The sequence below is a fragment of the Diadema antillarum genome, unplaced genomic scaffold (assembly GCF_040938485.1).
Source record: "Diadema antillarum isolate AM-2024a unplaced genomic scaffold, OU_Dant_1.0 scf00000210, whole genome shotgun sequence".
In the NCBI taxonomy this organism is placed as follows: Eukaryota; Metazoa; Echinodermata; class Echinoidea; order Diadematoida; family Diadematidae; genus Diadema; species Diadema antillarum.
In genome coordinates this window covers 1,665,550-1,680,128 of record NW_027271099.1, presented here as the reverse complement: position 1 = coordinate 1,680,128, position 14,579 = coordinate 1,665,550, and the positions used below count along the sequence as shown (strand labels likewise).

Here is a 14,579-nt window from a genome sequence, read left to right as displayed (position 1 = left end):
TGCTAATACCCCAATACTACTGAGATTTTATCTCGTCGGAAGAAAAGTTTGTTGGGTCCGGACACCCATCGAAGTGTATCGAATCGCAGTCTGAGGGATCCGACTTGACTGGCCCACTGACAGGTCTGTGTCAGACATGTCGTGCGAGATCTTCATCGGTTCACCCCCTCCCCCCACCCACGACATGTCTGACACTGACCTGATAGTCGATCAGCACAAGTCGGCTTCATAATCCTGCGATCCGATACACTTCGGTAGGTGGCCAGAAGCGATAAACATAGCTTCCGATGAGTGACCTATGAGGGAAAATCTCTGTGGAATTGGGGTATTATAAGCTCCAGTCACATAGATATGCCGGATCACCCGGGATCTGACCCGGGGTGATCTGGGGAGAGACCTGTGTTGACGCCTTGAACATCCTTGGACATCCGGGAGGCCAACACGACAGCTTTTGGAGGTCAAAAACATACGGCGTCATCCCGGGACTGCCGTGCGGGCCGAGCAATCCGGGATGGTCCATGTGGTTGCCGTGTCGCTGCCGTGTTTGTTCATATAGCGGCCGTGATGGTCCGTGTAGACGCTGCTCTCTTCCGGCATGGTCCGTGTAAGCGCCATTTAGATGCCGTGTGGATGCCGTGTTGATACCGTGTGTACAGTCATCAACGCTCGCCGACGCTCCATTCAGGGCGAAACTATGCCGGAACTCTAGGGATCATCGTGAATATCCTTGTGGGTCTATATTTATATGTAGATTGGGCCTTATACTCCAGTCACAAAGACATGCCCGATCACCCGGATCTGATCCAAGGTGATCCGGGGAAAGACCTGTGTTGGCGCCTTGGGAATCCTTGGACATCCGGGAGGCCAACACGACAACTTTTGTTGGTCAAAAACATCCAGCGTCATCCGGGGACTGTTGTGTTGGCAGAGCAATCCGCGATGATCCGTGTGGCTGCCGTGTTTATTGCTGCCGTGTCTGTCCGTGTATACGCAGCATTCTCCCGGCATAAGGTATTTAGCTGCCGTGTTGGTACCTTGTGTACAGCCATATCAACGCCCGTCAACGCTCCATTGAGGTCGAAACTATTCCGGATCTCTTCGGATCATCGTGTAGATCCATTAGGATCCGTATTTATATGTGACTGTACCCTTGGATATAAAGCAGACATAGGACTTTTGTATGCTCCGCACTTAGGACACACCTTTTTCTTTAGTAGATCGAGTTTGCCCACATTCCATAGGATGCCTTTGCCTGTTTGCACCACCTCACTGTCTTCGTCCGTCTTCATGCATACCTCTGCCACAGCTGAAAAGGAAGCAAGCAAACATTTCCTCACCGGTACAAACTTAGTAAACATTATGATATAAGGCAAAATATATAACAGCAATTTTCCTACTTGTATGACTGCATTTATATTCTATACGCGTATATACAGGAACATTGTACGCGAAATAATTGAACGTATATCTAAGTAAATCAGATCATATCTCTAGATAATTTGACTGTGTTTATGGATCCTCTTTTCGGGCCAAAATCAGCGTTTCAAAACGTGATTAGTGCACAGCGCGGTTGCGTCTTTGCTCATTTTGATATAAGCGCCGTTTCAAAATGCACGAAAAGGTGCAGCGTTTTCGATCGTCTTTCTGAATTTTGACGTTTCATAGGGAAACATAAACGCAAACTCCGGGGCTATTCCCCTCCCACGCGATAAAGCCTCCCATACGAGAAAGATTTCAAATTTTTAGTACTGAAATTCTATGATCGGGTGTATAATATTGTTGAAATATTTACACAATTTTTAATCAAAGAAAAAGAACGAAAAAAAAATCCTCATTTTGGAAATATTGCGGGGAGGACCAAATGGCATGTTAGCTCCTAGCCCTCCAACATCTACACCCTTGCATGCGAGGAAGCTTTTGCATTTTTAGAATTAAGATATAATATTTCTTAAACACACCTTTGACCGAATTTGGGAAATTTTCAATCCCAGAAGTGTACTAAATCTATGGAGAGAAACCAGGAGCTGGGAAATAAGGTTAATTGTGAGTATCTATAGCCTCCTCCCACCCACCCGACACAGCTTTTGCACTTTTTTTCTAACCAAAGTGACAGACCTGGTGCACACTTTAGATGAAATATTTATAAACTTGTCTAGATGTATAATCTAAATGTGTACTCAATAGAAAGGACCGAACGAGGACCCATAGGATGGGGGTTTCCTACCTGTTGCCCCCCCCCCCCCCACTCAAACAAAGGAGATTTTAGTGTGTGTGTGTGTTTGTGTGTGTGTGTTTTCAGAACTAAAAAAAGCCATCTCTGGGTGATATATTCAGACAGTCTTCAGACAATCTAAAAAGCAAGAAAATTTCCCCACCTCGGAAATCAGGGAGCAAAATTATATACCTACCCACAATACATTTTGTTTTATTATTTTTTTTTTTTGGAGGGGGTGGGGGGAATGATGAGGGTCAGGGAGGGAAAAGGAATATCGCCCTCTCATGCGATCGAAGGAGATTTTGTATTTTCAGAATTCAGCCATCTTTTGGAGAAATATTTGTGACTGTGCACCACAAAACAAACAAAAAGTCGCCAGACATGAGTTTTTAGTTAAGAGCATATTGTGAAAGAGCAGACTTCAAGCTTTAAAATGATGTATAACTCAGATCAAATGGACTTTCCTAATCCGTCTTAAAAATGGAAAGAAAGTACACACTCAGGAAAAGTGTGAACTGAGAACAGAGGCTCTGAAGCGTAGGGTCTATTAAAGCATTTAATCTTCACCAAGTCGTGCTACCTGTGCAATGAGTGGGACAAAAAACAGGACGAAAAAACATCGTTTTAACCACAATGAAAGGATTAACAGCTTAAGCTGAAATTTAGCATGTTCTATCAACACATTCCGTCCATAATATTTACCAACTTTTAAAGCAGTAGCATCATCTTTTCTAAAGTTATTGGAGTTGAAAGTGAAGAGTGTGTACAAGGTTTTTTTAAGAAATGAAAGGACATTAAAGACATACGTAATCAAACTATTCTATAAAAAAGTGTTCGAGATAAGCTGCTAAAAACACACTTTCCTGTTCATTTTATGATACCAAATGTTAGCATAATGTAGAAGAAGGCTCATTCTTTCAGGAAATATAAACAAGTTAAGATTTACCAAAATAAAACCTTTTCACCTATCTTCAGTCCTCACACAAAATCAGTGCTTGCAACTTTTTGTTCGTTTTGTGATGCACGGTCACATTTAAACAGTTTTCTCTCTAAAAAGCATGAAAATTTCCACACCTCGGGCATTAATGGGGGAGCAAAATGATATGTTTGCCCCTCAATAATTTTATGTGCGTGGGGGGGGGGGAACTCAATTACACTCCCCTTCCCCAACGATCGACGATTCTCGTATGAGGAGAATTGTTAGTGAAAGATCTGGTGCACACTCTTTGATATTATTAGGAAATACATCAAAACTGAAAAATGTACAAAGTCTAAATAAAGGCACCATGTGGTGGAGGTTTTGCATTCTAATCATTGCGATGCACTATTCCCTTCCATAATTCTGCTGGTATTTGCACAATTTTCCATCAAAAAGAGGTTTGAATCTTGTCTCATTTCGGATTTTTTTCCCCCAACAATGCCCCTTTGTCCCCCCCCCCCCCCCGATCAACGCTCCAAATCATCCCTGCGTATGCCAATCGATGTATCCTGACTGAATCTCATTGTTCTGTCAATAATGCATGAAATGGAGCTGGTTCAATAATGGTAGCATTGTTTTGGTGGGTGGGTTCGTTTGTTTGATTGTTTGTTTATCTGAGTTTCCCACACCTATAACATTTATAGATGCAGACCTAAATCATTTGACGTTTTCAACATCTGGACCTACGTCGATATTAGTATTTTCGCGAGCGAGCGAAGCGGGCGATCGGTTGAGAAAAATTGTGTTAATATTATATCCGATGAACTCTCTCAAGCCGGGCGTAAGACTGACCCTCATCCATTTATTGGGGGGGGGGGGGGATGTATACCCCATCCTCTGGGATTTACGCCAATGAGACAGGCCTGACTTTTTTTTTAAACAAAACAAATGGAAATTTTTAAGTCATCTTACATTTGATCAAATCTTCGTCATCACTTATCAACTCTCGTATGAAGGAGAAAACTCGTATAGTTTTGAGAGCGCCTCTGCGTTCTTCGATGTCGTTTTCCTCAGCTATCATCGACACCAGTAGGGGAAGAACACCTTCCTTCACGAAGGTCACCTGTGCGTAGATAAGACAGCCCTCATTGACTGGAGCACATATTATAATACATGGCATATGACGGTAGTGATTAATTGTTGAGACTTTTATATTCGAGGGTGTCATATAAAATTTTTGTTACTCTTTGCATATGGGAATATTATCAAATTATCACATCACACTTCAAGATTACTTTCTCTCTCTCTGTCTCTTTGATGTGCATATTCAGAACAGGCGAGAGAAAACAAAAATAAAACACACTACGATCATGACGACTGCATTCAAATGGGCACAGCTTCTCCATGCAAAATCCTCCTGGTGTACATGTACATAAACTGATTGAAGAGCACAGAAAAAACAAACAACCTACGAAACAAGCAAGCAAACAACAAAACAAAACAAACAAACCAGATCACAGACCTGAACAAGAACCAAAACAAAAACCCAAAAACAATAACAACAACAACAACAACAAAATGACACTAAAATACGTTTTGGCTTCGTCCTTTTGGTAAGATCGATCATCGAGAGTGGAGGTTTTCATTTCAGTCTGTCTATTAAGTACGCTGCAGCTGGTGAAAGAGGTGGGACTAACCTTGTTTTTGTCGTTGGAGGCGACGTATTCAATAGCATCCACTACCTCGGCTGCGTAGTAATTGTAGTGAGCCGAATAGTGATTTCGCTCTTTGAGTGCTACGCGCAGAATTCTGATGATGAAATCGATATTGTCGATGGATGTATTGAGTTCTGCGTTTTCCTCTTCCGTTACAACGTATGCCAATGTGAAAAGAGCCTATGCGATGAAATATGAAGAATGGAAGAGTAAATAAATAGGAACAAATCAAAGTCGATTAAAAGCTCTTGCGAGTAGAGTGGTATAGAGAGCGGGTGTGACTTGAACCAAATAATTATTGCATGTAGGTTGTTACATACTTTACAGGCGTTATTACAAGAAGCGGTAGAACTTATTAAAAAAAGCAATAAAGGTCGCATTTTTAATTGCTTTATTCTATTCCGTAATATTTGAAGAGTTTGTTCGCAAAAACTGATAAGTCCATATTTGCCAAATGGAGATATTTGCGATTAAAGGTCATGAAAAATGAAGAGAATAATAAGAACATTTTTGCTTCTTTTGACCATAACTTTAAAAATGTACCTCTATATGTAGTGACCAATATATCATTTAAAAGGTGTTATTTTGTACTTCATGACTGAGACTGTACTTTAAAATCTTAAAAAATGGACTTATCGGTTTTTGCGAACAAACTCTTCATTTATTTTATTTTTTACATTCTGAAATTATCGTTGTAAACTTAAAAGTAAAGCGTCACATAAATTTATGAGAAGTATGAAACCTTCACCTGCATATAGACATGTGTATTGAGTGAATGTAGCAATATTGATAGAAGACATCTGTGAGGATTTGAGGAAAATTGGACAATCCGTGCAACAGTTTAAAATCTTCACAGTTTCTGCTCAGTGACTACTGGATGAAAAGACTACTACAGCTTGTGATGGCACATGTGAAGAACGATATAAAGAAAATAATAAGGATGATGCAACATATTTTCACTCTTCTCTTGCGCAATAAAAGATCATTTCTTGTCGTAAATCGTTGGGTAGGCAGGGGAATATTATTACCTTTAACATACTTTGTGAAAAGTTGTGGAAATGTTTCTTGAACATAATATAGGCCTATGTATTTTTGTGAATTTTTATTTTTATCTCCCTTCAATTTTTTCCTACGTATGTGACATCATACACTCTGGTTGTCTTCTCATTCTGTAGTGAATGATGCGTAGATACTAAAAAAAAAAAAAAAAAAAAAAATCATCGCCAGTATTAAGAAGGAAAAGCCGGACGACCTCAGATACGATGTGGAGAGACTTTATTCACCGAGCCCGAGAGGACTCTAACATGTTAACAACAGAGGGCGTTAACCATGTGTACATATAATGTACATCGTACATGTATTCAACATAACCATAACATATCGCGCATAATTTTCGAAGGGAGTGTCCGAATTTTTCAAACTGACACTGGCGTGCTCTACCAATATTACTTCATTCACATTTTATCCAAATGTATTATGAAAGTGGACTTGTCCTTAAAGGTGTGTTGTTTGGATTTTTTCTCGTTTTTTAGTGCATGTATATATCTTTGGCTGCGTTTATCAACTCCTTTTTTCGGCAGAAACAGGTTATCCAAACAGCTTTCAAGGAATTTTTACGAGTTGACAAACGCAAAGCTGTTTTGAAAGCCCTTTAGGAAAGCCTTTTACGAAAGGGTGCGTTTATCAACTCTCCTTTCTCGGCAGAAATAGGTTATCCAAACAGCTTTCCAGGAATTTTCACGAGTTGATAAACGCAAAGCAGTTTTGAAAGCCCTTTAGGAAAGCCTTTTCGAAAGCCCCAAATTTGTGACGATCCAAACAGGTTTCCTAAACAGGTTATCAGAAACCTGTTGGTAAAAGCCTTTCGAAGTTGATAAACGCAAAGCTGTTTTGAAAGCATTTCAGGTCGCCCTACTGTGGTTACGCAACCATGCGTTTCCGGTTTCTGAAAAGACGCGCGCCATGTAAAGTGCACACGAGTACGTGTACACAGGTGTATACAGCTGTGTGTAATACACGCATATGCATAGAACAAGGAGGTGTTTCTTTCACTAACAAGGTTTGAGAAATAGAGTAACAATAGTCTCATTCCCTTTGATCCCATGTCTCATGCCGCCACTCAGAAATATTTGAAGTATGTGCTAAACTGGAGCTGCCTCACAGATAGGCCAGACAATTGATTCAGGTGGCATTGTATCATGACTCGTCACTCTCAAAGGAAGATAATTATGTCATTATGATGGTAATTGCTTTTTGCCGTCCCTTCTTAGAAAACAAGCGGCATATTAATAGTACAGGCAGTCAAGGCTTTAGGGCTCTCGAAAGGGCTATGGAAAGGGCTTTCGAAAGGGCTTTCGAAAGGGCTATCGAAAGCCGTTTAAACAGGGGAAAGTTGATAAAAGCAACCGACGAAAACAAGCGCCACATTAATAGTACAGGGGAGTGGACGGGGCTTTCGAATGGGCTATCGAAGGGGCTTTCGAAAGTCGTTTAAACAGGGGAAGTTGATAAACACAGGCTGCGTTTATCAACTTTCTCCTGTTGTGTTTATCAACTTCCCCTGTTTAAACGACTTTCAAAAGCCCTTTCGATAGCCCTTTCGATAGCCCTTTCCATAGCCCTTACGAAAGACCTTTCCATAGCCCTTTCGAAAGCCTGTCCACTCCCTGTACTATTAATGTGCAGGCCCGTAGCCGGGGGGGGGGGGGGGGGGGGGGAGGGGTGCGTCGGTTGCGTACGCACCCCCCCCCCCCCCCCCCCCCAAATTCTGAAAGGTCCACTTTTTCATTATAACGGTTTTTAGCAATTCTCAAGATAACAATCCAAATAAATATAAAGACACATTATATGCTACGTAAATGTGGAAGAGTACGTTTAACAATGTTAAAAATAATTGTACGAAACCCTTTTGTTGTATGAACCATCGGATCGTCCCCATGCACAGAAACACAAATGTTATGTATCAATTTGTGCGAGCTATTATTATATTGGCACTGCATGCCATGGCCCTTGGCGCGTGTGACCGGTGTTTTTTTTTTTTTTCCACTGGCCGCCCGAGTACGTGCGATTCGTGGATGACATTGAGGTTGACACTTGCATTTTTTCACAGGAACAGAGGTAAGTGGATGAAAATCTAATAGCCTCAAGTTTACATATATGATAAAAATTAAAGAAATTTCCTCGAAATTACTATAATCGAAAACCTGAGACATTTTATATCTACGTCTAGTACATGTATATATAAGTACATGTTGGCATGATAATGCCTGGGGATAGATTATTATATCAACTATTTTCCATTATGAATGCATGCTCCAATCAAATTGTGAAAAGGTGGTCATGAATTAGCATTTCTTACGAACGATCAGGAGAGACAAAATAAAATGAAAGGCCTGTCTTACTCCAGTTCTCTATTAGTTATACATTTTCTCATGTTGTGACAGTTCGATTGGTTCTCATTTTGAAGTGAGCCAAAACCTAAGAACAATCTCACGTATAATTTCCAAAGAGTATTATGCAGGCACGCAAACTCAATTTAGTTGTATTTCATTTAAATGTAATGGGTAAGAGGGTATGAGAGAGAATGCTGAGCTATGAAGTAAAATGGTAAAGTAAAAAGTTTGTCAGATAGTATTACAAAAGCCTGAATATTGCAAGAGCTCCGGAGTAAAAGGAAAAACCCTATGTATGATAACACTGTGAGAGCGTTAGACTGCATTGTGACGCGTCGTTATTTAATTTACATTCTTTACTCATATTTTTCATAAAAAACACAGGTAATGAGCCGGATTGGGTTAAAATTCTCACTTACACCTTTGTAGAAGTCTGAGTCAACAGTATCACACAGTACTTCAAGACGTATTAGTACAAACGATTTCTTGAGCCTGCACCGTTTCAGGCTCTGTTCTGGATACGGCGGTAGAAACTCATTCTTTTTTGTTGTTTATTTTATCATTATTTACTAATCTCTTTTCTAACTTGCAGGTAGCGGATTTCTTTGAAGGCCAAATTCGGAAATGTACTGTTGATTATTACTTATACATTTTCTCATGTTGTGACAGTTCTATTGGTTCTCATTTTAAAGTGAGCCAAAACCTAAGAACATTCTCACTTATAATTTCCAAAGAGTATTATGCAGGCACGCAAACTCATTTAAGTAAGTTGTATTTCATTTAAATGTAATGGGTAAGAGGGTATGAGAGAGAATGGAAAGTGCTGAGCTATGAAGTAGAATGGTAAAGTAAAAAGTTTGTCAGGTAGTATTACAAAAGAAACTCATTCTTTTTTTTCATTATTTACTTATCTCTCTTCTAACTTAAAGGTAGTGGATCTCATTGCAGCCCAAATTCGAAAATGCCTAGAGACAGCTCGTAACCAAATATGCTACTATAATTTAATAAATAAGAAATAACCATTCCAGTATGTATCTTAGTGTGCACAGTAAGACAGATCAAATCAAATAGGAAAACATCTGAGCACTAAGCCTGAGGTCTGAATTTGCACTCAACTTCTTCCAATGGCTAACGGATGTTTAATTTTTGAATTTCACTGACCTCCAAATTTCACAAAGAAAACCTTCTTAGCATGATGGTTAATATGACATTTGTCTGATATTGGAGATGTTTGCGAATCGGATCTACTACCTTTAATATTATTAAATCTAAAATGATTATTTGAAAGTTCGGAAATGCTGGAAATGTCCTACCACAAGGAGGCAAAATATAAATGGTTCACATTTACAATTCATTTTGTTTTAAAAATTTTCTTATTTATTTTCGTTTTTGACAAACTCGCATACCAACGGCTGATATACTGTATAGTAAAGTGAATGTTTCATCTTCCAAACAGCATCCAATGGGATGGAAAACTCCAACTGAAAGGTGGACACCGTGACCATACTCGCTAAAGAAAACGCGTAATAGGGGTCGTGTTTTCTCACGGATTAGATGGAAAGTGTGATGTACGAGCGTATATAATCAAAGGGTATCAAAAAGGCCGAAATTTGGGAAAATGGTATATTGTTCAATCATGATGAAATACTTCTTTAGGGTGCAGGAAACATTTAAGGAATACTTGTTTTTAAGGCCCGAAAAAATCATATGATCATTACTCGTTTAGGGGCCATTTTGAAAGTCCATGTATGAGCATGGTGTCCACCTTTTAATTGTCGCTACCCCTCCCGGGACAGTATCAAAGGACCGTTTTGTTAATTAACGCAATCCCCCCTTCCTTAAAAATCCTGGCTTCAGGACTGCTAACGCGGGTATACAATAGGAAAAATAAAAGTTAAAACAACACCAGGAAAATCACTATTCTCAATTTTGCGGCGCGCTACGCGCGCAGAGTCTCGAACACAATTAAACTTTGCAACTTCCTGGCAAAATGAGTTTTTACTATTTCCTACATGAAATACCGTAACGCGATTGCATGCAACAGACAAAAATACAAATTTCCTCGAGACTTTAAAACGTCATTAAAACAGTCAAAATTCACAATTTGCGGCGCGCTTCGCGCGCAAATTCTTATACAACTTTTGTAGTTCGGTCGTCCAAAGAATATATATATATATATTGTGTGTGTGTGTGTGTGTGTGTGTGTGTGTGTGTCATCATTGGTATTGGTACCGAAGGTCCGTTTTTTTAGTGACCGCACCCCCCCCCCCCCCCCCCTTGAAAAATCCTGGCTACGGGCCTGATGTGCCGCTTGTTTTCGTCGGCTGCGCTTATCAACTTTCCCCTGTTTAAACGGCTTTCGATAGCCCTTTCAATAGCCCTTTCGAAAGCCCTTTCCATAGCCCTTTCGAGAGCCCTTTCCAAAGCCCTGAATGCAGGGGCGTCACCAGCTTTTTTTCAAGGGGGGTGCGTTTTGACAGTAAATGTAAACTGTGAGATTTTTTTTTTTATTTGATTTATTGGCTCCTGTGTCATCATGTACATTTACACATATATTGTACATATTACATATAATTGTATACCGAATCTTTCGCTATGAAGGACTATACGGGGGTACATTATTGTGACGGTGTGAGATCCTCGGCGAGGATCCATTCCGCTCCTTCAGTGCGGAGGGTGTGGGAGGGGGATACCCACTCCCACTGTAGGAATTTTGTGTAAAAACAAGAGTGTAAAAGTCGCCTTTACAGAGCATAGTGAAAATAAAAATAGGCCTACTATGAAGGACTATTACGGGGGTACATTATGATTGTGACGGTGTGAGATCCTCGGCGAGGGAGCGAAGCAACCGAGCGGGAGAAGGTGTAGGAGGGGGATACCCCTCCCACGGAGGGACTTTTTGTAAAAAGAAAAAAAAAAAGGAGAATTGCATAACATTATTAAATACGAGCGAGCGGAGCGAGCGAGCTTGGAAATTTTGATATTTTACAATCCCAAACTGCGGTTTGTAGCTATATTTTTTCGCTTTGGAAATGAAAGGGGCGCACCGGGCGCAACTGCTGGCAATTACTGGCAGCAACATGATGATAATGGCATAACGATTAAATGCGAGCGAGCGGAGCGAGCGAGCTTGAAAATTTTGACATTTTATAGTCCAAAAACTGCCGTTTTTAGCTCTATCTTTTTGCTTTGGAGATTAAAGGGGGGGGGGGGGGGTGGCGCACCGGGCGCAACTGCTGGCAATTACTGGCAGTAACATCAGGAGAATGGCAAAGCGATTAAATGCGAACGAGCTTGAACATTTTACAACAAATTACCGTTTGTAGCTATATTTTTTCGCTTTGGAAATTACTAGTAAGCATGCAGGACGCACCGGGAACAGCAGCTGGCAATTACTGGCAACAACATGAGGAGAATGGGATAATTACGATTAAATGGGAGCGAGCGGAGCGAGTGACCTTGAAAATCTTGACATTTTACAGTAAAGAAAATCTTCCGTTTGTAGCTATAGTTCTTCACTTTGGAAATAAAGGAGGGGTGGCGCACCGGGCGCAAGTGCTGGCAATTACTGGTAGTAACATGAGGAGAATGGCATAACAATTAAATGCGAGCGAGCAGAACGAGTAAGCTTGAAAATTTTGACACAGTCAAAAAACTGCCGTTTGTAGCTATATTTTTTCGTTTTCAAAATTAAGGGGGGGGGGGGGGGTGGCGCACCGGGCACAACTGCTGGCAATTACTGGCAGCAACAGCAGGAGAATGGCATAACGATTATACTGTCTGTATCACTTCAGTCAACCAATTTTCCTTACAACGTTTTTGTTATCCCAAGGTTAAACACTTTTGTTTTCTCAATTTACTTTGTTTCGATCATGCAACCTTATTCTATGTTAGCAAAGAAAGTGAAATGCTTATGTTCTTTTCGAAAAATGAAATAAAGTTTGAATTGAATTGAATTGAATTGAATTGATTTGATTAAAATGCGAGCGAGCGGAGCGAGCGAGCTTGAAAATTTTGACATTTTACAGTCTAAAAACTGCCGTTTGTAGCTATTTCTTTTCGCTTTGGAAATTAAGGAGGGGTGGCGCACCGGGCGCAACTGCTGGCAATTACTGGCAGCAAGATCAGGAGAATGGCACAACGATGAAATGCGAGCGAGCGAAGCGAGCGAGCTCGACAATTTTGGCATTTTACAGTAAAAAAAAAATGTGGTTTTTAGCTACATCTTTTCGCTTTGAAAATTAAGGGGGGCGCGCACCGGGCGCAACTGCTGGCAATACTGGCAGTTACATCAGGAGAATGGCATAGTGATTAAATGCGAGCGAGCTTGAAAATTTTGACATTTTATAGTCAAAACATTACCGTTTGTAGCTATATTTTTTTCGCTTTGGAAATTACTAGTAAGCAGGGCACACCGGGAGCAGCTGCTGGCAATTACTGTCAACAACATCAGGAGAATGGGATAATGATTAAATGGGAGCGAGCGGAGCGATCGACCTTGAAAATTTTGACATTTTACAGTAAAAAAAAAACTTCCGTTTGTAGCTATATTTTTTCGCTTTGGAAATTAAGGAGGGGAGCACAGGGCGCAACTGCTGGCAATTACTGGCAGTAACATCAGTATAGAATGGCATAACAATTAAATGCGAGCGAGCGGAACGAGTGAGCTTGAAAATTTTGACACAGTCAAAAAACTACCGTTTGTAGCTATATTTTTCGTTTTCGAAATTAAGGGGGGGGGGGGGCGCACCGGGCGCAAGTGCTGGCAATTACTGGCAGCAACATCAGGAGAATGGCATAACGATTATCATCGTCTGTATCACTTCAGTCAATCAATTTTCCTCACAACTTTTTTGTTACCGCAGGGTTCCACAATTACGTTTTCTCAATTTACTTTGTTTTTGTTATGCAACCTTATTCTATGTTACCAAAGAAAGTGAAATGTTTATGTTCTTTTCGAAAAATGAAATAAAGTTTGAATTGAATTGAATTGATTAAAATACGAGCGAGCGGAGCGAGCGAGCTTGAAAATTTTGACATTTTACCGTCTAAAAACTGCCGTTTGAAGCTATTCCTTTTCGCTTTGGTGTAAGGAGGTGGGGGGGGGGGGTCGCACCGGGTGCAACTGCTGGCAATTTAATACCGGCAGCAACATCAGGAATGGCATAGCGATTACATACGAGCGAGCGGATCGAGCGAGCGTGAAAATTTTGACATTTTACAGTCACTGATTAGAGACCTATAACGGGGGAGGGTGTGGGCGGGGTATCTCCCTCCCATGCGACGGAGCTTTTGCATTTTCTGAATTGATAATCCGTTGCACAATGAATGAAATATACCTCACGTATAACAGTACGGGCGAAAGATAGTAAACACGTGATGCATGTATACCATCAGTGCTTCCAGAGCCGGGGTGCGATTGTTTTTTGTTTTTTTGTTTTGTTTTTTGTTTTGTTTTTTGTTTTTTTGTTTTTGTTTTTTTTGTTGTTTTTTTTCCTCCTGGTGCAAAATAAAAAAAATAAGAAAAATAAAAAAGAATAATTATTTAGCGTCCGGCGTTGAGGTCGCTCGCAGACTGAAGCGTTTTTTTTTTTTTTTTTTTTTTTTTAAGGTTCTGAAGGGGGGTGCGTTCGCACCCAGCGCACCCCCCCCCCCCCCCCCCCCCCCCGGTCACGCCCATCCCCCCCCAGGCCTGAGCTGTACTATTAATTTGCCGCTTGTTTTCTACGAAGGGACGGCGAAAATTTAAGCAATTACCATCATAAAGACATATCTTCCTTTGAGAGTGACGAGTCATGATACATGCCACATGAATCATTGTCTTCCTATCTGTGAGGCAGCTCCAGTTTAGCAGATACTTCAAATATTCTGAGTGGCGGCATGAGACATGGGATCAAAGGGAATGAGACTGTTGTTACTCTATTTCTCAAACCTTGTTGGTGAAAGAAACACCTCCTTGTTCCAAGCATATGCGTGCATTACACACAGCTGTATGTATAAACCTGTGCACACGTATTCGTGTGCACTTTACGTGGCGCGCGTCTTTTCAGAAACCGGAACGCATGTTTTGCGTAACCACAGTAGGGCGACTAAAGGGCTTTCAAAACAGCTTTGCGTTTATCAACTTCGAAAGGCTTTTACTACGGAAGCTTTAAAGTGCCATTCGACTTGGCGACTTGGCGAGATAATTTATCTTGTCAAGTCAACATAATAGCTCTATCATGTCGACTTATCAAGTTTATAAGTTGACATGGAGACAAAAATTATCATGTCAAGTCGATTTCTAAAAATGTAAATGTCGTCATGGCAACATAACATATCTTGCCAAATCGACATCT

At 40.6% G+C, this 14,579-nt stretch overlaps 1 protein-coding gene across 1 annotated transcript in view; it reads right to left on the bottom strand.

Annotated features, from left to right (window-relative positions):
• Window positions 1–14,579, bottom strand: part of LOC139724276 (uncharacterized) — a 56,535-nt gene that overhangs the window by 16,136 nt on the left and 25,820 nt on the right. Inside the window, exons 5-7 of the mRNA XM_071635417.1 lie at window positions 4,832–5,029; window positions 4,107–4,257; window positions 1,203–1,306 (exon numbers count right to left, since the gene is read on the bottom strand). Of these exons, the coding sequence (XP_071491518.1) occupies window positions 1,203–1,306; window positions 4,107–4,257; window positions 4,832–5,029 (453 nt within the window). The remainder of the gene's footprint in view (window positions 1–1,202; window positions 1,307–4,106; window positions 4,258–4,831; window positions 5,030–14,579) is intronic.